Raw genomic sequence first — 21,318 nt, forward strand, 5'->3', positions numbered from 1 at the left:
TGACGCAGCGGTCTAAGGTGTCACTACAGACCCGGGTTCGATACCAGGCTGTGTCACAGCTGGCCGTGACTGGGAGACCCATGAGGCGGCACACAATTGGCTCAGCATCGTCCGGGTTAGGAGAGGGTTTGGCAGGCCGAGATGTCCTTGTCCCATTGCGCTCTAGCGACTCCTGTGGCAGGCCGGACGCATGCACGCTGACACGGTCGCCAGGTGTACGGTGTTTTCTCTGACACATTGGTGCTTCCGGGTTAATCGGGCATTGTGTCAAAAAGCAGTGCGGCTTGGCTGAGTCATGTTTCAGAGGATGCACAGCTCTCAACCTTCGCCTGTTGGGGAGAAAAGAAGTATAAAATAAATAAATATTTTTTTTTTATGTCTCGCGGGCCAGATTTAAGTACTTTACCCCTCCTTGGATTAGGGTATGGGCAGGGATAAGCTGTACTTAATTCCTGGAAGGTGAAAATGGCCCAGTTCTTCCATGGCCTGCATACTCAGCAGACATGTCACCCATTGAGCACGTTTGGGATGCTCTGGATCAACATGTATGACACCATATTCCAGTTTCTGCCAATACCCAGCAACTTTGCACAGCCATTGAAGAGGAGTGAGACAACGTTCCACAGGCCACAATCAACAGCCTGATCAATTCTATGTAAAGGAGTTCACACTGCATGAGGCAAATGGTGGTCACACCAGATACTGACTGGTTTTCTAATCCACAGCCCTACTTTTTTTAAGGTATCTGTGACCAACAGATGCATATCTGTTTTCCCAGTCATGTGAAATTCATAGATGTAGGGCATAATGAATTTATTTCAATTGACTGATATCCTGATATGAACTGTAACTCAGTAAAATCTTTGAAATTGTTACATGTTGCATTTATATTTTTGTTCAGTATGGATAACCTGAAGGCTACCTACCTCTGTTAAGGTGTCTTTGATGCTGTAGCAGTGTCATCAGGTGCTCAGGGTCAGAGACAGACTTAACACACTCCTCCAGGTCAGAGGAGTCAAGGCGGAGGGTGAGAGAGGCAAACTTCAAGTTAAAATGGAAAAGGAGAGTGCAGTCCACTCCCAAATCAACCCATATCTCATACCAACTGGAAACATGTCAATGTTCAGTCCATTTATTAAAGGGGGGTTATTCATTCATAACTGTAAACGCAACATTTTTTACATTTGAATTGATAGGATGAAGATGCAGTCATACCTGTGTAAAGCTGGGCACCGGCAGCAGCTCCACCAGTCTGGAGAAGAACTCCCACACCAGAATCTGCAGTGCTGTGTCATACTTACTACCGTACTGCACTGGGAACACCTCCTTTAATTAAAATGTAGAGAGCCATTACACAGTGAGGTGAATGGTCTTGCCTGTAACCCGTGTTATCATCAATAATATTAGTTTAATAAAACACTTGTTTTATCCATTTGCACTAATATTCTTGATATTTGTGGGGCGGCCGCGTAGCCTAGTGGTTAGAGACTAGTAACCGGAAGGTTGCGAGTTCAAACCCCCGAGCTGACAAGGTACAAATCTGTCGTTCTGCCCCTGAACAGGCAGTTGACCCACTGTTCCCAGGCCGTCATTGAAAATAAGAATATGTTCTTAACTGACTTGCCTGGTTAAATAAAGGTAAGATAAAAAAAACAATTAAAATTTGTCACAGTACCCAACTTGACACACAACACACACATCACATGCTTGGGAACATTACATTAAATTATTACACAGAACTACCCAACTGTCGTATAGAAATCATAAAGTGTGAGATTCAAATGGTATTAGTAATTGACAGGTGTGATACAGGTGTTGTATATCAGAAATGATTGGATAGTACATGGAAACAATGGCAACAAAAAAAAACATTTCCAGAAATTCTGCACAATTGGTTCCCAACCACGGGTACTAGGAGCCCTGGGGGTACTTGGCCTATCCACAATGGGTATTTGAGAATACATCTGAGACCATAGGCCTGCTGGTAAAATGCACGAGGGGGTACTTCAGGGTATTATGGGCACAACAAAATCCAGTTGGTGGTACAGTAACCGAAAAAGTTTGGGAACCAGCTATCTACAACAAGGATGGGCAATGTTGGTGGGGGCCCCCCAAAAAATGAATAAATACATTTGGCACCGCAGTGGTTTGCCAACCCACAAGTGCAGTCAGTTCCAGCCCAAGCATTTTGGGGGTCTTAAGTAAAGTTGCCCCCCCAAGCAAAACATTTTAGCAGGCCCCCCCCCCCCCCTTGACAACAAAGAGAAAATTAAAGTTGGAGTTAATTTCCTGCAATTCTACACATTTTGCCCTGGGCCAGAGAGAAGATTTTGCAATTGTATAACTAATTTAATGCATAATGTATAACTTTAGCAACTTTTCAACTACTTTGCATGTTAGCTAACCCCTAGCCTTGCTAGTGCGAGCCACCTAGTTAATAACATCAGCCAGGAATGCGTAACATACCGTAAGTTTAGCAAATTAGTTTCATACGAATTGTCATTTGTAACATATACGAAATGGATGATGGACATCTACAAGTTAATACATACCATACTAAACTCATAATAAATGGAATGTCTCGAATTTACATACATAATAATACAAAATGCTCTGAGACCAGGTTGGGCAGAGAGAAACATTTACAGTTTTACAGACAATGTCCTGCAATGTTTTTACATTTCGCCATAAGGTGGAGACATGTTTGAAGTTTTTATATGATATCTGATGATCAATTAGGGCGTGTCATAATTCGACAATGATTAGATAGCTGTGCGCTAGACTAGCTAACCAATCTAAAAAAGTTTTGCTGACATTAACTAACTGAGTGACACAACCAAATTTCGAAATAGCAACTTGTGTATTGTACTAGTCCAACTATCAACAGTAAATTGAGACCCTGGCAGTTCCTTAAAAAAAGTGGTTTGGGGGAGACATATCCGCGGGGCTATAATGTGGAGGGCGCCAGTTGCCCATCCCGGATCTACAAGGGTTGCTATTTGCCAGAGAATTGGCCTTGTAGCCTATCAACGATAATATTTTGGGCATTCTTCGCAGCGTGTCCTCGCCTTCCTTATTTGTAAAATGATATTACAGGTGTCGACTATACAGACCACACCCAAGTGGCAATGAACTCAACTGTCTCGCTTGCACCGGAACGGACTCACTCGAATACTTCACAGTTCGGAAACACTGAGTCACTGTGTATGAACGGATCGGGAAAGGACGATAGTGACACTTTTTATGAATCTGCGGACTATTTTATGGAATTACACTTTTGGAGAGCTACGGAATCATGGAAGCGGCGCCATTTATGAAGTCAGTTTTACCTGCACTAGACTCATTCACAGTCGACGCAGATGACACGAGTTTGGCATTACCACCGGAGGATAATACAAAGACTCATTCAACCGACCGGAGTTTTCGTGTTCAGCAACAAGTGCAGCTCACACTTGCTCGTAAGGGCAAAAAGACAACGTCTAATGGTAAAATAGTAGTTTACAATGTGTTTTTCATTGAGTCTGCACGAATAAACAAGGTCTGTAAAGATTAGCCTATTGAAATCGACAAGGGAATTTGAAGGTGCGGGGAGGGGGGGCTGTTTAGACTTAGTCTACCAGGAAATACAGGACGGGTCGAAACCAGATTAAACCGAATGGACATGCAGGCCTCGTCATTTGTGTCAAGTTCTTAGTGACATTATATTCAAGCATCATGACAAATACAAACGTCTTCTTACATGATTGCAATCTCCTCTAGCCTACTGTATTTGTGGTCCTCTCCATTTACCTTTCCAATAGGAGAGGGCGTGTGTCCAGATGGTAATTAGGGAATTGGTGCGATGGCATGGGCCTTCAGAACACATGTGGTGTGTCTTTCAGGTAGTCTTCATCTATCCAGAAAGCCATCAATTATCACCGGTTCCAGAGATGGAACCTGGTCTAACATGAAGGTAAGGCCTTTCCTATAATACACAACCCACTATCCACAGTCACAGGTGCTTTAGCCTCCCTAAAGTTAATCAGAGAGCCTGAATGTTAGAAATAACAGCTACGTGTTTCAACTCCGGAGCAAGGGACTTCTCCCTGCATGGCAATCAAGTGCAATGTGTCTGGAGGATATGTGAAGTGTTAAAAAAAGAGTTTTTACTTGAATTCCATATTTAGTGCGTCACTGAGGTGCTAAGCTTCACAAGAAACAACAGGGAAATTAGATTTCTATTTGCCCCTAAAATAATTGGTTTTGAATGTACTGCCCATATGGTTTGAATAAAAACAAATTGGATAGTCTCAGGGATGTGCAGCTATTGTAATCCCCAAGCCCATAGGGCAGAGCGTGTTAGATACCCATCTCAAAAATGTGACAAATAAAGCCTTTCCTCCTGGCACACTTGACATATTTATCGCCCCTTTGTCGGTTCAACCAAACGGTGAAATTCTATCATCTCTCATAGACAATTTGAATTGAACTGCAGTTTTATTGAATAATATCTTCAAGATTCATAAAGGAAACCTTACAGGCTGAGTACACCGCTCATGTTGCAAAATAAATTCAGAAATCTATATTATTAAATTATTACACCCACACTGCTCACGTGCGCCAACGAGCGTCTGCATTGCCAAGGGCGCAAATAGAAGTCAGTTCTATTTCTGACGCAGATCGCGCTGCAAGTCCTGCCTCTCCCATCTCCTCATTGGTTTATAGAAGCAGGTACCCACGTGCCAGCTCCTCATTGGTTATACCCACGTGGGTGACTGAAAGATGGATGAGGTCAGTGGTGGAAATGCACGTAATTTATGAAAGTTGCCAATCACAATAGAAGTTCAAGAGAAGAAAAGGCCTAGGAGGAGGAGGGATGACTAGAAACGATTCAGTTGACTGTTTTATGTGTGAATTACTTGTCGGAGTAGAGGACCTTGTGCATTTCAGGTAAAACAACAACTCAATGTTTTATATCCCAGGACAAATGAGCTAGCAACAGCAAGCTAGCTAAATAGGACAAATTAGCTAGCAAGTGCAAGCTAGCTAAATTGCCATACATGTTTAATGCTTTTTGACCTGTCCCCAAATTAATGTAATTGGTTCAGAGTATGTTTTGATATTTTAACCTGCGTGTCGTGATCAAGTTTGGTGTGGGGGTACAAAATAAATGTATGCACAATGGCGCACGTGCGCAGCCGGTTTGGGTTCTGTGTAAGGTATGGCTTTAAAACACACAATACAAGATGATGCAACAATACAAACAGAACTGTGGTTATTCAGACATCAGAGCATTTTGTTGGATATTTTTCCCTCAACCTTTTGTGTTGCTTTGAGTCATCAAGACTGTGTCCAATTATATGCAACAGATTTACACAGATGTTTTAGCATTATTACCAGAAATGTCTTTATGGTTGATTCAGTTGTGAGCCTTCTGAAACGGGGGAACTTCTGCTTTTCATCTTTCCATGTAGACACACTCATCTTTTGGCCAGGTCGGAGGCAGGGACTTCAGCAGCCTGTCATCTTTGAAGGAGACTAGAAGAAGTCCGTCTAAGAGGGTGGATTTGACCCCAGTCACCAGCCCCGAGTTACCTCGCTCCCGTCTGGCCTACGGGTCACTCCGTTTTGGAACCTACACCCTCCCCGGCCCTAGCCAGCCGCCCATGATGGGGACTTCAGAGGAGCGGTCGTATGGGACAGACTTGATGCGGCGTTATGCCCATTCAGAAATGGCCCGTAGCACAAGGACACAAGCCATTGCTAACGGCGGCAACTACCACTGGGGCCAGTCCCTCAGACAGACTCGAGGGCCTCAGCCCCTCTCTGCAGACCACTCATTCCTGTGCAGCAGCCCTGCGATTCGCACCGACAACAGCTCCTACCTGATGGAGGTTCAAAAGGGGGCGAGGAGACAAACAGGATACGGGTCATTTAATGCTACCCAGAGAACAGAGGGCCTGGCCTGGCTGGGCCAGGTGGGGAAGGAGAGTCAGGGGCATGTGGGAGCAAAATGGCCTCCTTCGTACCCAGCCTCACTGGTCAGCATGGAGGTGGACATGGGCCAGATTAGGGCGGAGCCAGAGATCCAGCAGACAGACGTGAAGGAAGTCACTGTGGTGTAAGACGGCTTATGCGTTCCATACAAACCTGAAGATGATTAGATCTGGCAATTAATTTAGTTCTCAAATGATGTATGTCACATGCTTTGTAAACAACAGGTGTAGACTAACAGTGAAATGCTTACTTACGGGCCCTTCCCAACAATGCAGAGAGAGAAAATAGAGAAATAATAGAAAAGTAATAATAAATGCACAATGAGTAAGGATAACTTGCTCGAGGTACCAGTACCGAATTGATTTGCAAGGGTACAAGTTAATTGAGGTAGATATGTACATACTGCATAACTAGGAATAAAGTGACTAGGATAGATAAACAGGATAGATTATCAACAGCAGCAAAAAGGGTCAATGCAGTCTAGGTAGCTATTTGGTTAACTGTAACTAGCTATTTAGCAGTTTTATGACTTAGGGGTAGAAGCTGTTCAGGATCCTGTTGGTTCCAGATTTCAGTGGCTTATCTCGGCTGGCACTAAAGCTATTGTAAAAGAGTCTTCTAGAGAATTATTGGAGGTTCAGTTGCTTATCTGTCGTTTCAGGTCAATGATTTACCCAGATTTTGTAATAGTTGTATATAATGGAAAGTGTTGTGAGGATGAGAAATGTGTGTGTGTTTGTCAATGACAGGAGGTTCCTCTTCAATGCTCTCTCCCATACACAGGAAGCCAGAGAGCAAGGTGCCTGAGCTGACATTGGAGAGGGCAGTGAACCTGCTGGGCCAAGAGAATGAGGAGATGCAGATCACTGCTGCCAGCTTTATTCAAAACCAATGTTTCAACAGCGCTGACGCTAAGAAGATGGTGAGCTGGGGCCCATCTCTACTACTGTTGACTTGCCTGCTCAATTAAGGTTAAAGGCTTTCCAGGCTGTAGGCCTACAATACAGATGATGTTGATAATACAGTATGTGCCATTTTCAAATAATTGGGTTGGTAGGAGTATTTTCCCTTCAATTTCTATTGAGATTATGTGGACGATTCGCATGAAAATTCAAGTTGAGCTCACTCTTCATAGGAACAAGGGTAGATGAAGATCTCTGCCTGTCTCTCCCCAGGTGTTCTACCTTCACGGTATACCCAAGCTGATCAAACTGCTGCAGAGCGACAGCGAGGAGCTGGAGCGCATAGCGGCGGGGGCGCTCCGAAACGTTGTCTTTGAGAGCAGTGAGAACAAGATGGAGGTGAAGGACAACAAGGGCGTGGCCCCTGCACTGTGTCTGCTCAGGAGAAGTCGCGACATAGAGACCCGGCGGCAGCTCACTGGTTAGTTTGAACACCTGCTCATGTAGATCTGAAAGAAATGGTCGTAGCACTTTATTAATGACCAGGGCGCGTATTCACAAAGTGCCTCAGAGCAGGAGAGTGGATCTAGGATCAGTTTATCCTTTTAAACCATAATGAATGAGGGGGGCTGATCCTAGATCAGCACTCATATTCTGAGATGCTTTGTGAATATGTGATTTACATGAATTTACATGGTAAAATGGTAATGACACAGCAGTAACCTAAGAATGAAACGTTCCACAGGGCTGTTGTGGAACCTATCCTCTCATGACCTGCTGAAGGAGCATCTCTCCAAAGAGGCCCTGGAGATCCTGACCACTTCTGTGCTGGTGCCCTGCTCAGGCCTGTCTGAGGGGGAGAACCCCAAAGACTCCATGCTGGCTGACCCAGACACCTTTTACAACGCCACTGGCTGCCTCCGGTAGGTCGTCTGGACAAAGGCGTTTATTGGCCATTTGTGTGTTTGGCACTGACCTATGTAGTATCTGTGGTCAAGTATTTCTAGGGGTCCATCTTAGGGCAGCCTGGGATAGACACTAGGCAGTGGGATGCAGAAAGGGGTTTTGTATTTATGTTTGGAATGATCATGAAATAATTTATTGATTGATGGTCATCTGTAGCTTAGTTGGTAGAGTGTGGCGTTTTTCAAAGCCAGCACAGTGGGTTCGATTCCCAGGTCCATCTGTACGTAATGTATGCATGCATGCATGACTGCAAGTCGCATTGGTTAAAAGCTTCTGCTAAATGGTGTACAGTGCCTTCAGAAGGTATTCACACTCCTTGACTTTTTCCACATTTTGTTGTGTTACAAAGTGGGATTAAAATGGACGTCTTTTAAAAAAAAAATGTAATTTAACAATCTACACAAAATATTCTGTCAAAGTGGAAGATAAAAATATATATAATATTACACTATAAAACACTAATACATTTGAAGTCGGAAGTTTACATTCACTTAAGTTGGAGTCATTAAAACTCGTTTTTCAAACACTCCACAAATTTCTTGTTAACAAACTATAGTTTTGGCAAGTCGGTTGGAACATCTACTTTGCATGACACAAGTTATTTTTCCAACAATTGTTTAGACAGATGATTTCACTTATAATTCATTATCACAATTCCAGTGGGTCAGAAGTTTGCATACACTAAGTTGACTGGGCCTTTAAACAGCTTGAAAAATTTCTGAAAATTATGTAATGGCTTTAGAAGCTTCTGATAGGCTAATTGACATAATTTGAGTCAATTGGAGGTGTACCTGTGGATGTATTTCAAGGCCTACCTTCAAACTCATTGCCTCTTTGCTTGCCATCATGGGAAAATCAAAAGAAATCAGCCAGGACCTCAGAAAAAACATTGTAGACACCCACAAGTCAGGTTCATCCTTGGGAGCAATTTCCAAATGCCTGAAGGTACCACGTTCATCTGTACAAACAATAGTATGCAAGTATCAACACCATGTGACCACAGAGCTGTCATACCGCTCAGGAAGGAGACACATTCTTTAGTGTGGAAAAGTGCAAATCAATCCCAGAACAACAGCAAATGACCTTGTGAAGATGCTGAGGAAACGGGTATAACAGTATCTATATCCACAGTAAAACAAGTCTTATATCGACATAACCTGAAAGGCCGCTCAGCAAGGAAGAAGCCAATGCTCCAAAACCGCCATTAAAAAAGCCAGACTACGGTTTGCAACTGCACATGGGGACAAAGATAATACTTTTTGGAGAAATGTCCTCTGTTCTGATTAAACAAAAATGGAGCCGTTTGGCCATAATGACCATCGTTATGTTTGGAGGAAAAAGGGGGGGGGCTTGCAAGCCGAAGAGCACCGTCCCAACCGTGAAGCACGGGCATGGCAGCATCGTGTTGTGGGGGTGCTTTGCTGCAGGAGGGACTGGTGCACTTCACAAAATAGATGGCACGATGAGGATGGAAAATTGTGGATATATTGAAGCAACATTTCAAGACATCAGTCAGGAAGTTAAAGCTTGGTTGCAAATGGTTCTTCCAATTGGAACCCAAGCATACTTCCTAAATTGTGGCAAAATGGCTTAAGGACAACAATGTCAATGTATTGGAGTGGCCATCACACAGCCCTGACCTGCCAAAATTTGTTGGCAGAACTGAAAAGGCGTGTGCAAGCAAGGAGGCCACAAACCTGATTCAGTTACACAAGCTCTGTCAGGAGGAATGGGCCAAAATTCACCCAACTTACTGTGGGAAGCTTGCGGAAGGCTACCCGAAACGTTTGACCCAAGTTAAAAATTAAGGCAATGCTACCAAATGCTAATTGAATGTATATAAACTTCTGACCCTTTGGGAATGTGATGAAAGAAATATAAGCTGAATTAAATCTTTCTCTCTACTATTATTCTGACGTTTCACATTCTTACACAGGACATTTTTACTTGGATTAAATGTCAGGAATTGTTGAACTGAGTATAAATGTATTTGGCTGAGGTGTATGTGAACTTCCGACTTCAACTGTATATCTTGACTAGATAAGTATTCAACACCCTGAGTCAATACATGTTAGAATCACCTTTGACTGGGAGTCTTTCTCTGGAAGTCTCTTAAGAGCTTTGCACACCTGGATTGTACAATATTTGCCCACTTATTAATGAGAGAATTCTTCAAGCTCTGTCAAGTTGGTTGTTGATCAGAACTAGACAGGCATTTTCTAGTCTCGCCGTAGATTTAAGTCAACTGTAACTAGGCCATTCAAGAGGATGTATTGTCTTTTTAGCAACTCCAGTGTATACTTGGCCTTGTGTTTTAGGTAATTTCCCTGCTGAAGGGGGAATTTGTCTCTGGGTCTGTTGGAAAGCTGACTGAACCAAGTTTTCCCTCTAGGATTTTGCCTATGCTTAGCTCTTCTGTTTATTTTTATCCTAAAAAACTCTCTAGTCCTTGCAAATGACAATCATACCCATAAGATGATGCAGCCACCACTATGCTTGAAAATATGAAGAGGTACTCTGTTTGATTTGCTTTGTATTCTGGACAAAAAGTAAATTTCTTTGCCATGTTTTTTTGCAGTTTTACTGAGCGGTTTCCTTCCTCTCTGGGAACTGAGTTAGGAACGGTGTCTGTATCTTTGTAGTGACTGGGTGTATTGACACACCATCCAAAGTGTAATTAATTAATTTCAACATGCTCAAAGTGATATTCAATGTCTATTTTTTTTACCCATCTGCCTCTTCGTGAGGCATTGGCAACAAAAAACAACCTTCCTGGTCTTTGAACAAAAACAGTCTTTAAAATTATCTGTTCAACTGCGGGACCATACAATTATCTGTATGTGTGGGGTACAGAGAAGGTGTCATTCAAAAATCATGTTAATATTATTGCACACAGTGAGTCGATGCTACTTTATTATGTGACTTAAGCACATATTTGTACTCTAAAAGGGTTGAATACTTATTGACTCGAGACATTTCAGCTTTTCATTTTGAATTCCTTTGTTAACATTGTTAAAAACATAATTCCACTTTAACATTACTGGGTATTGTGTGTCGATCAGTGACACAATCTCAATTGAATTCATTAAATTTTTTGTCTGTAACGCAACAAAATGTGGAAAGAGTGAAAGGGTGTGAATACTTTCTGAAGGCACCAATTATACGGTGACCCAGGCGGTTCATGTCCAATCCATCTCTCACCACAGTGTTACATCTTACAAGGCTTTGTCAAGATGATTATATTTCTCTCTGACAGCCTCCTCGCCATGAGTGAGAACTGTGAGGTTCCTCAAAGGCCATCGTCATCCTGTTACTCCTTTCTACCTGGCAAAACAGGCATGATGACTTCTGCCTTGGCAGCATCACCTCTGGAGCAGCAATGCGCTGGAAACAATATCCTGCATACCTTGTGTTCCTGTTGATCTGACAGCCATTGGTTTGGCACAGATATACCACCTGACAAACACATGGTGTAACAAGTAGTGTTTTGCTTTTGCCTAGCAACCGATACAACTGAAAACAGGCAGGGACTAAATTATTAATGGAGCTCTCTTCCTCTTCGTGGCTCTAGTAGAATTGAAACCTCTGAATCCATATTGGCTGGTGCTATCAAGCCCTGGCAACCATTGACTTGTGTAACTCTGCGGAATTCCTCAGTCTTTGGCCTGATTTTAAAACGAAAACACACAACACTCCAACTCACAGCCATAACCTTGGGCCATCACTGATGTTACTCTATTTGACTTGACGTTAACAAAAAGGCTGCAGAATTTTTAGGAATAAATAATTACCATTTGGTCACATGTATTGAGGCAACTCATGTGTTTTTCCTTGACCTCATCTAAAAGGAAGTGGAACAGTTGACTCATTGACCAGGGGTTGAAATTAAAGTGAAAGGTTAACTCATGTTGCTCATTTGCTTATGTTTCCTTTGTGCCTGAAACGCGTTGCTATCTCTCAACACATAGACATTTTGTTACAGTGACCTGTTGTAATGGCTTTCTCTGCAGATAACAGAAAAGCTTTTTAAAGTACACCAAGTATCTCTCTGCTACAAACATTTAGCCAGTTTGGACAATGTCTAGAATGTAAAGAATGCTTTTGTTGTTGCCTAGTGGCGATAATGACAACCTGTCATTGTTGTTGTCAGAAACATAAGCTCGACTGGTCCAGAAGGGAGAAAAGCCATGCGGCAGTGTGAGAACCTTATTGACTCCCTGGTGTACTACATCCGCGGGACCATAGCTGACTACAAGCCTGATGACAAGGTACTGCATGTGAAGGACTAACATTTCCTAAGCTTTTGTGCAAAATGTTCACTTGTTTCTTTTCGTTACGAGCGTTACTAAACATTTGTAGGTGGAATAAATATTGACACAGGGAAATTAAACAAGACTGTTTTTGCCTATATTTTATCAATTTGTCTCTAGAACAACTTCATCTCGCATTTAGTGTTGAAATACTGAGAACATCATGAACCAGCTGTTCTCATTTAAAAAAAAAATGTATATTGTTTTTACAATAGACATTGCAGAATGTTTGATCTTAAAATCATAGTCCCCTGAACAGAACCACTTCTCTCCTTCACAGTCCACAGAGAACTGTGTGTGCATCCTACATAACCTCTCCTACCAGATGGAGATGGAGCTTCCACAGAAGTTGGCCAGCGAGCTCCATGAGTCTCGACTCAACCTGGCTCCAAAGACCAAGACCCCCGGCTGTTTCGGCTCCCGCAGTGCCAAAATCATCCAGGTAGGTTCCCATCACCTCTGTTGTGGCTGTTATCATGTTTGTTGCCCTTATGTACTTGACATGCCCTGTTTAACTGGTTAAAAATAAGTTATTACCACTAATGTAAATTGGCAATGCCTATGTTATGGATAAGCCGCCTTGTTAATTAAGTGGTGAAGCATACGTTTTGAACACTCTTTAAGCCCGGTTTTCTTTGACAAATGTATTTATTAAAAGCCTTATACACGTTAATTGAAAATGAATATGAAACCTGGTATCTGGGAGTTAACAGGAGGCCCTTTAATTCAAAGTGTTTTGGTTGTTTTGGTCCTATAGCGTCTTGAAGCAAAGCGCCCTCTGCTGGAGGAGAAGGGTAGTCCCTGTGGGATAGAGTGGCTGTGGAGCGCCATCACAGTGCGCATGTACCTGTCAATTATGGCCCGCAGCATCTGTCCCTACACCCAGGAGGCTGCCATCGGAGCCCTGCAGAACATCACAGCTGGGAACGGCCTGGTAAGGCTTTATCACAGATATATGGGCTATGTACTCTACTGGGAGTGTGGAATTGATTTGCCCATGGGTTTGATTGGAATAATTACAATACAACAATCTATGTTGTCATGACTTGACTGTATATTACATTGATGTGAATACTATATTATGCATTACTATATTCACTGTCAGTTGGTGATGTTGGGCTCATGGCTCTGTTTGGGTAGGTATCCCAGGCCATCGCCCACACCATAGTACAGCGGGAGAATGGTCTACTCCAGGCCATGAAGATGCTCCAGGAAGGAGGGATGGTTGTTAAGAAGACTGCTGTGTCCCTGCTATGTAACATCTCACGCTATAGAGAGCTTCACGCTGACATTGGTGAGCTGTGAATAGACTCATCAACCTGCAATGTTTTAGTCCTACTTAAGTCTCACAAAGTATTTGTCTTTGGACTTGTAAGTGTATGTAAAAGCACAGCAGCATAAAAACCTACCACTGTAGAAAATCAAACAATCTCTCACGAAGCGTTCCACTCTCTCTGTAGTCAAACAGGTGTTGCCACAGCTGGTGGTCATGTTACCCAACTCGGACACGAGCACCGACCTGCCTATAGAGGTGACTGTGTCCCTGTGCCACATCCTCATCAACCTGAGCCAGGCTGAGACGCAGCATGTCAGGGCCATCGTCAACCACGGGGCGCTGCCCAAGATCATCAACATCAGCGCAAAGGACAACGGGTCAGTGGGTAGCTTCTGAAGACCACGGCTGCGTTCCAGGCTGACTACATTGCCTGGATTTAACATGTCCACTAACCACATCATGATATACTGCACGTAGTAATCTGATGCCCGACTGCACAGTCTATGTGGAACTGTTGGTTGATGCTATGAAAAGACTGCAGATGGCCTTAAAACGCACTGTGTTATTCCTGAACATTGTGTGTTGGATTGGAGGGAATTTATTTGAATCTGTTAAACCTCTTCCCTTGCTTTATACTGTTCCTTTTATGTCCGATGACAGTAACCTTGTGTCCCTTTAGGTTTGGTCCCACCAGGGCTGGCCAGGCAGCCTGCATCCTACTACACAGCATGTGGAGCCACTCAGAGCTCCACAGGGCCTATAGGAAGGTGAGGCCCCTACACAGTATAACCTCTAAAGGATAACAAACATTTTGTGTGGTGACAATGGTTTTTAATTAATCTGTGTTGCTTTTCCTCACATCATTTGCTAGGCTGGATATAGAAAAGCGGACTTCGTCAACAGCAGGACATCAAAGGCTGTACATTAAATATGGGACTAAGTGGACGATCACAAAGCTTTGTGCTGATTGAGGCAATAGTGTAGTTTCTCTTCTGTGTGGACTTGGATGACTCAATTCACTGCTTTATAAAATACTTGTTTTGTGTGTCGACTTCTCCACTATGTGAAGTGTTACATTTACGTGTGTGTGTGTGTTCCAGTAACAACAATTGCTGCAAGCTCTTGGCAGCAGACCAAGTTCTCTACAATGGGGGGGAAAAAATGATTAAAAACAAAACTGATGGAGGATCAGCAATGACTTGAATTCCATTTGAAGGAAGGATTTTGAGGAAGAAAATGAATCAGCATAGAAGTGGGAGACAAGATGAGGTTAACATTATGATGTATGTTAGTCTAATGAATGATATAACTGAAGTTGTAAAATATAGTTTTGATGTTAACATAGTTGGGGATGTAAACAATATTAAATTACGACATGTAAGGTCTATAAAAAAAGGTCCACAATCATGGACTTTTTTTTTTAATTTGGGGGGGGGGGGACGAACGTCGCAGAAAGACAAGGTTTCTTATTCTACACCTCACAGGGCAAGTTTGTTCTACAGAGAAATTTGCTTTCTGAATGTAACAATGTTGAGTCCTGCTGAAAGCTCTCCTGGTTTGATATCTCTGTAATGAAAATAATCACTATAAACTAGAGGGTTGCAGAGTGCAGAAAAAATGCCTAAAAGCCACGAAATATTTTATCAATCTGAAGTTGATAGCTGTGCTTCAGTTTTCGAGTAAATATTTGTATATACATATTTGTTAGCCTACACATTGCACTCGAGATTACTTGGGAACTGCATGGTTAGGTATGTGTTAAATCGTTTTGTTACTACAATGTTTTACTACTTTGCTTAAAAGAAAATACAATTGTGGTTTAATCATTAAGGTTGAATGATTATTTTGTGGCGGTAGTCTTGACGGCAAAGACGCAACACTTTATACACCCAGCCACCTCCTAACTGCATCTCTTTGGTTAGCTGGAACGTTGATCGGCTGCGCTTGTATGTCATCCCCGGCAAACGTCAGATCCATTTAGGCCTATAGATGACTTCTCATTTCTATTTTTGGCTCTTAGCCTGACTACTTATCATGTTTTCCAGGATGTAAGGGACAAATCAGGGCTTCGCGCTATACATGCATGACAACGGCAAGGACGCTAACGAACTATTGTAGACAGACGGGTTGCCTGCCACAATGTTACCAATGGGCAGATTCGATTATGCTGAACCGCGGGGCATCGGGCATAACCCCGTCACGTCATTGGGCGAAAGCGGGGAGGGAGGTGCTCTCTACTCGAATTGAATAGTAATCTGCACCAGTCGGTCATTTTGGCAACAAGGCATCGTCCACAAACATGAAAATATTATCCATAAAATGTTAGAATTTTCTAACGTGTTCATTGGGATGGCATGCACATAACACGTTTTTATCAAAAGCAATATTTTTTTCCATGAGTAAACACAGAATCCTAGTTATTAGCTACTATAAGTGCTGAATTAGGTCTACGTTAATTTTGTTTTGAGACGATTTCGCCCTGGCCTTTGAACGGGGCACCTGGTTCACGCCCGGGAGGCAGCCCGGTTCCAAATCGAATGCAATGAACTTTCAGCCGAAGCGAAACACGCCTACACAGGCGCCCGGACGGGATGAATCGAACCCCTCAATGTTCCGGTATAGCGGACACGTCTGGGATTTCCGAGATTACCCACGACCCAACCCAAACAGGAAGTGTAAACACTTCTCACGTAACAGCAGCGCATGTGATAGCCCTTCTCTTCGACTCCTCAGCATTCACCACTTGGGACTCTGATACTGTTTTGCTCAGTTGGTTGGTGTGTGCACCAGAATACTCGAGGCCATGGACTCGATCAGTTGTTCGATCTGCCTGGATCTACTGAAGGATCCAGTGACTATTCCCTGTGGACACAGCTACTGTAAAGGCTGTATCAAGGGATATTGGAGTCTTGATGACCAAAAGGGAATTCACAGCTGCCCCCAGTGCCGACAGACCTTCACCCCAAGACCTGCTCTGAACAGAAACATTCTGCTGGCTGAGTTGGTAGAGAAATTGAAGACAGATTTCAAAACGGTTCCCTCTGCTTCTTGTTTCTCTGGACCTGAAGATGTGAAATGTGATCGTGATGACTCAGCCGCAGAGAGGACGGAGAAACAGGTAGGCCTAAGGATCTAGAACATTATACTGCCATCTATAATTTATTATATTTAGAGATCAGCTTCATTATTGCTGACTGTTTTGCCAGGAACTGGAAGAGCAGGAAATTCCAGCCAACTCCAAAGTTGAGCTGTTCCAGTGACACACGCTCTGGGTTCAGTATCATATAATCCACAATTAGGTTCTTATTTGTAAATTCTCTATTCTGCTTTCAAATTGACTGATGATAGTCAAAAACCAACTCTGTTAGACAAAATAGGCTGTCACAACAAAATCACTTTAAAACAAACAAAGGATGGAGTAGATTACAGTAAACAGCAGGATGGGCCAGATAACATCCAGACCGAATCTTCAAAAGTCAAAGGTCACTCATTTACATACACTGCAGAGGCATGAACTCTGAACTATCGTAACCTTTTTGTCTTGAAGGCACTCATTTATCATTTAATTTAGTCTAAGTGATTTGTTTATCATAATCATGTTTTTGCCATATGACATTATTTCCCCACTCAAAAACATAACTTGGTCGATTATGAAAACTGTTGTCCATTTTGGTAATCATTTGAAAATGTTATTCTCTTCAGGGGCAGCTGAGGGAGAAACGGCAGCAAGTCGGGCTGAGAATCTGTGTGAGAGAGAAGGAGATGCAGGACATAAGACAGGCGGTGATGTCCCTTTCAGTGAGTATTTATTAACCATTTAGAGTATGTACATTTTATTTTCCAGAAAGTTATGTACTATTTCTAAACTAAAACCAGGGAGGAGCCTAATACCACTGGGACACACTATAGGGACTGATTGTCTGGGGTCGAGGCATAGAGAATGATAGAGGCCTCTAGTGGCCAAAAGGCCATATTAGCATGGGCAGTGCTGTAGAGGGCTTCTACCATTTTAATTTAGTCAACTGGGTGGGACTTCCAACTTCATTGGCTGATCCCTCCTGGTGACCTTGTTGGAGTCATGTCCAACCGGATCATCAGGAGGGATCAGCCAATTGTGAGGAAAATGTACTAGTCAAAATGGAGACCACCTCAATTGCGCTGGCCATGCTATCATTGATGCTATAATGACACAATGCAAAGAGGAGTTATCTATGGATCTAGGTGAGTGCAGAGTGAATGTGCTGGTTAAAATGGCCCCCTTTCTTCTCTCATAACAGCTTTCAGCACAGGCAGCAGTGGAGCACTGTGAGCTGGTCTTTGCTGAGCTGATCCGCTCCATTGAGAGAAGGCGCTGTGAGGTGAAGGAGCTGATCAGTGCCCACCAGAGGGCGTCAGTAAGCCAGGCTGAAGGACTCCTGGTGCGAATGGAGCAGGAGATAGCTGAGCTGAAGAGGAGAGACAAGGAGCTGGAGCAGCTCGCACAAACAGAGGATAACATTCATTTCCTCAAGGTGACATCACTCTTTCTATCCACAGTGGCAGGGTGGTGTTCAGAGCTAGGCACGAAACTACCTGAGCTTGTTCAATAGGAATGTTTATTTTTGTTTCATAATATGTTCCCCGTTTGTGCCCATTGAACATGACCTAGGATTCCTTACTTCTACACAACATATAACCTCTGAGCTCCAGAATTCTGCAATTTTCTTATTGTCTATTCTCTCTCTCTCTCTCTCTCTCTGTCTCTCTGTCTCTCTGTCTCTCTGTCTCTCTGTCTCTCTGTCTCTCTGTCTCTCTGTCTCTCTGTCTCTCTGTCTCTCTCTCTCTGTCTCTCTCTGTGCTGTAGACTTTCCAGTCTCTTTGTGTGGCTCCTGGATCTGAGCTCTTACCCTATATCACTGCCAACCAGCACTTCTCCTTTGAAGAAGTGAAGAGCTCCATCTCTGGAATGATGGAGCGACTGGAGGATGTATTGAAGGAGGAAATGGTCCAGATACCTGGAAAAGGTAAGTGTTACAGATATAGTGAAGATAACCAAATATTTTAACTTTCTGTTAAATGCTTCTTGATTATAAATTAATACATCCATTTGTCTGCCTATATACAATATAGTAACGGCTGTCTCCGAAGTCTATGTCCTCAGCCCAAGACCAGAATGTGAGTAATACACACACACACACACACACACACAATGAGTTAATATTTAATCTTGGTTTAATTTTGTATATATTTGTATTTAATGCTTCTTCATTAAACATTAATTACTCAATGCATCTCCCTACTCTATATAGTAATGGCTGCTGCTGAAGTACATTTCCATCATGAGCCCAAGACCAGAGTGGAGTTCTTGGAGAGTAAGTAATACCGTCACACACACACACACACACACACACACACACACACACACACACACACACACACACACACACACACACACACACACACACACACACACACACACACACACACACACACACACACACACACACACACACACAAAGACCTTCTCACAACTGCATATTTCACCTTCATTTAATTTTTTCACTTTCTTAGACTACTGCCATCTCACGTTGGATCCCAACTCAGCGTATCAACACCTGCGTCTGTCTGAGTGCAATAGAGAAGTGTCATGGAGTGACAAGGCTCTGTCTTATTCTGACCACCCAGACAGATTCACAGACCACTACCAGGTGTTGTGTAAAGAGGATCTGTCTGGAACCCGCTACTGTGAGGTGGATAGGAGGGGGGAGTGTGAGGTAGCCATCACATACAGAAGCATCAGCAGGAAGGGCGGATTGGAATGTTGCTTTGGTTCCAATGATCAGTCCTGGAGTTTGGTGTGTCGCAACTCGAGTTGTTCCTATTGGCACAATAAGAATAGGACTGATATCCCTGTCCCCTGCTCCACCAGAGTAGGAGTGTATCTGGACAGCAGGGCAGGGACTCTGGCCTTCTACAGCGTCTCAGATACAATGACCCTCCTCCACAGAGTCCAGACCACATTCACTGAGGACCTCTGTGCTGGGTTTTGGGTTGGTCCTGGTTGTGGATCATCTGTGGCTCTGTGTTGACTGAACGTCATAGAATCAAGTGTATTTCAAGTCAAATTGTATTCGTCAAATGCGCCGAATACAACAGGTGTAGGCTTTACCGTGCTTACTTACGAGCCCTTTCCCAACAAAACGGAGTTAAACAGTAGGGGGAAAAATTAAGGAAACAGTAACACAATAAAATGACGAGGCTATATACAAGTTGTACCTGTACTGACTCAATGTGCAGGGGTACGAGGTAATATGTACATGTAGGTAAGGGTAAAAGTGACTAGGCAATCAGGATGGATAATAAACAGAGTAGCAGCAGTGTATGCGAAGAGTGTGAACGTGTGTCTGTGTCAGTGTAGTATGTGTGAGTGTATAGAGCCAGTGCTCTATGCACAAGGGGGTCAATGAAAATAGTCCGGGTAGACATTTGATTAATTGTTCAGTGGTCCTATGGCTTCGGGGTAGAAGCTGTTCAGGTGCCCTTTGGTCTCAGACTTGGCACCCCTGTACCTCTTGTTGTGTGGTAGCAGAGAGAACAGTCTATGACATGGGTGGCTGGAGTCTTTGAAAAATGTTTAGGGCCTTCCTCTGACACCGCCTGGTATAGAGGTCCTGGATGGCAGGGAGCTTGGCCCCAGTGACAAATAGGAAGGAAATATAAGACCGATCACTTGGGAAAGTTGGAGAAAGTTGATTTGCTTAAAATCGTGACCTGGATGAAGGGAGTTGACACTTAATTTAGGAGTCCTGCTGCGAAGCCGCTCTTTATCTACAATGTTTGATTCCAGCTCTACTAATGGGGGAGGCGTGGGGCCATTGTTTTAAAGATTACAATAATAAATTAAATAAATCATTTCTGTTTGTAGTATCATTTCTAACTTGATAAAATAAAGAACAAAACGAAGTTCCTGAGAGGGGGGGGTTAGAGTTAGTATTGGGGAGTTGTTGTTTTGTTACGTGAGAATAAACAGGAGATGGAATTTGGGTGATTGATGTGGTGGAACAGCTCTAGATCCACTTACACTGTTGTGGTGCTTCCCCTTGACCTTGTTCCATCCTCTGTGTTTTTGTCTGGGTTTGGTTCAGTCAATGAATCAAATGTATTTATAAAGCCCTTTTTACATCAGCAGATGTCACAAAGTGCTGTACAGAAACCCAGCCTAAAACCCCTAACAACAAGCAATGCAGATGTAGAAGCACCTTGATCTTGTCAATTGACTCTCTTTTTAAATGACATGGAATGCTTTTTGATAAAGGACAGGATTTAGTTAGACTTTTTACTGAGAATAATACATTTTAATTTCTTACACCTCTGACCTGGAGGAAAATAAAATGCATCCCAACTTGCAACCTGCCTATTTAAAACAAAACATATATTTTATTTTATCCAATTGAGTAATGTTGACATTTGTGACCATTTAACCATGTACAATGTATTTAAACAGGCAACCAATAGATGCCAAAGCTGACAGTACAGTGGATCTTCTGTAAAATAGATCTAATGAAACTGTAGGAGGACAGATGAAGATTAGAGTGGGGCTCTGTTTCTGCTGCTTGCCCAAGGTGGTTTCAGTCTCATGTCCATAGTCCCTGGACAGTCATGTGCCTGTGCGCAGTAGCTACCTCTTGATTTTCATGCATCTAAGCAGTGATAACCCTGTTGTGGTGTGGAGTGTAGCTGCAATGCGGTACTGCTGGAGGGGGGAGGTGCAGGGGGGGCTGAGGGCCAAGGAACATCATTCCTCCTACAGAGGGCTGACACTCAACACACACAGAAACCATATGTTTACTGTACTCTGGGTAATGGTCATCCCACTCGGCACACACTGGTTAAATAAACATTGTTTACA

The 21,318-nt window shown here is 43.1% G+C and overlaps 2 protein-coding genes across 2 annotated transcripts; both read left to right on the plus strand.

The window, feature by feature from the left end:
• The first annotated feature begins 2,809 nt into the window (after positions 1 to 2,809).
• pkp2 (plakophilin 2) lies at positions 2,810 to 14,621 on the plus strand. The gene is made up of 13 exons (XM_046328755.1): positions 2,810 to 3,485; positions 3,882 to 3,952; positions 5,454 to 6,100; positions 6,760 to 6,898; positions 7,152 to 7,359; positions 7,624 to 7,801; positions 11,995 to 12,112; positions 12,435 to 12,596; positions 12,912 to 13,088; positions 13,295 to 13,448; positions 13,615 to 13,807; positions 14,110 to 14,197; positions 14,302 to 14,621. The coding sequence occupies exons 1-13, from the start codon at positions 3,296 to 3,298 to the stop codon at positions 14,356 to 14,358; spliced, it is 2,382 nt and encodes a 793-aa protein (XP_046184711.1). The 5' UTR covers positions 2,810 to 3,295; the 3' UTR covers positions 14,359 to 14,621.
• A 766-nt stretch (positions 14,622 to 15,387) lies between these two features.
• LOC124014068 (E3 ubiquitin/ISG15 ligase TRIM25-like) lies at positions 15,388 to 20,899 on the plus strand. The gene is made up of 7 exons (XM_046328757.1): positions 15,388 to 16,548; positions 17,133 to 17,228; positions 17,708 to 17,941; positions 18,274 to 18,433; positions 18,540 to 18,584; positions 18,719 to 18,781; positions 18,981 to 20,899. The coding sequence occupies exons 1-7, from the start codon at positions 16,234 to 16,236 to the stop codon at positions 19,496 to 19,498; spliced, it is 1,431 nt and encodes a 476-aa protein (XP_046184713.1). The 5' UTR covers positions 15,388 to 16,233; the 3' UTR covers positions 19,499 to 20,899.
• Positions 20,900 to 21,318: the final 419 nt, after the last annotated feature.

This window comes from Oncorhynchus gorbuscha, linkage group LG25, assembly GCF_021184085.1.
Source record: "Oncorhynchus gorbuscha isolate QuinsamMale2020 ecotype Even-year linkage group LG25, OgorEven_v1.0, whole genome shotgun sequence".
NCBI lineage: Eukaryota > Metazoa > Chordata > Actinopteri > Salmoniformes > Salmonidae > Oncorhynchus > Oncorhynchus gorbuscha.

Excerpts from the sequence above, each read along its gene's own strand:
- LOC124014068 (XM_046328757.1), top strand. The coding sequence starts at position 16,234 with ATGGACTCGATCAGTTGTTCGATCTGCCTGGATCTACTGAAGGATCCA. Across the intron at positions 18,585-18,718 it reads CCTCAGCCCAAGACCAGAAT|TAATGGCTGCTGCTGAAGTA; the intron begins GTGAGTAATACA and ends TACTCTATATAG. Across the intron at positions 18,782-18,980 it reads CAGAGTGGAGTTCTTGGAGA|ACTACTGCCATCTCACGTTG; the intron begins GTAAGTAATACC and ends TCACTTTCTTAG.
- pkp2 (XM_046328755.1), top strand. The coding sequence starts at position 3,296 with ATGGAAGCGGCGCCATTTATGAAGTCAGTTTTACCTGCACTAGACTCA. Across the intron at positions 6,101-6,759 it reads GTGAAGGAAGTCACTGTGGT|GAAGCCAGAGAGCAAGGTGC; the intron begins GTAAGACGGCTT and ends TCCCATACACAG. Across the intron at positions 12,597-12,911 it reads GCAGTGCCAAAATCATCCAG|CGTCTTGAAGCAAAGCGCCC; the intron begins GTAGGTTCCCAT and ends TTGGTCCTATAG.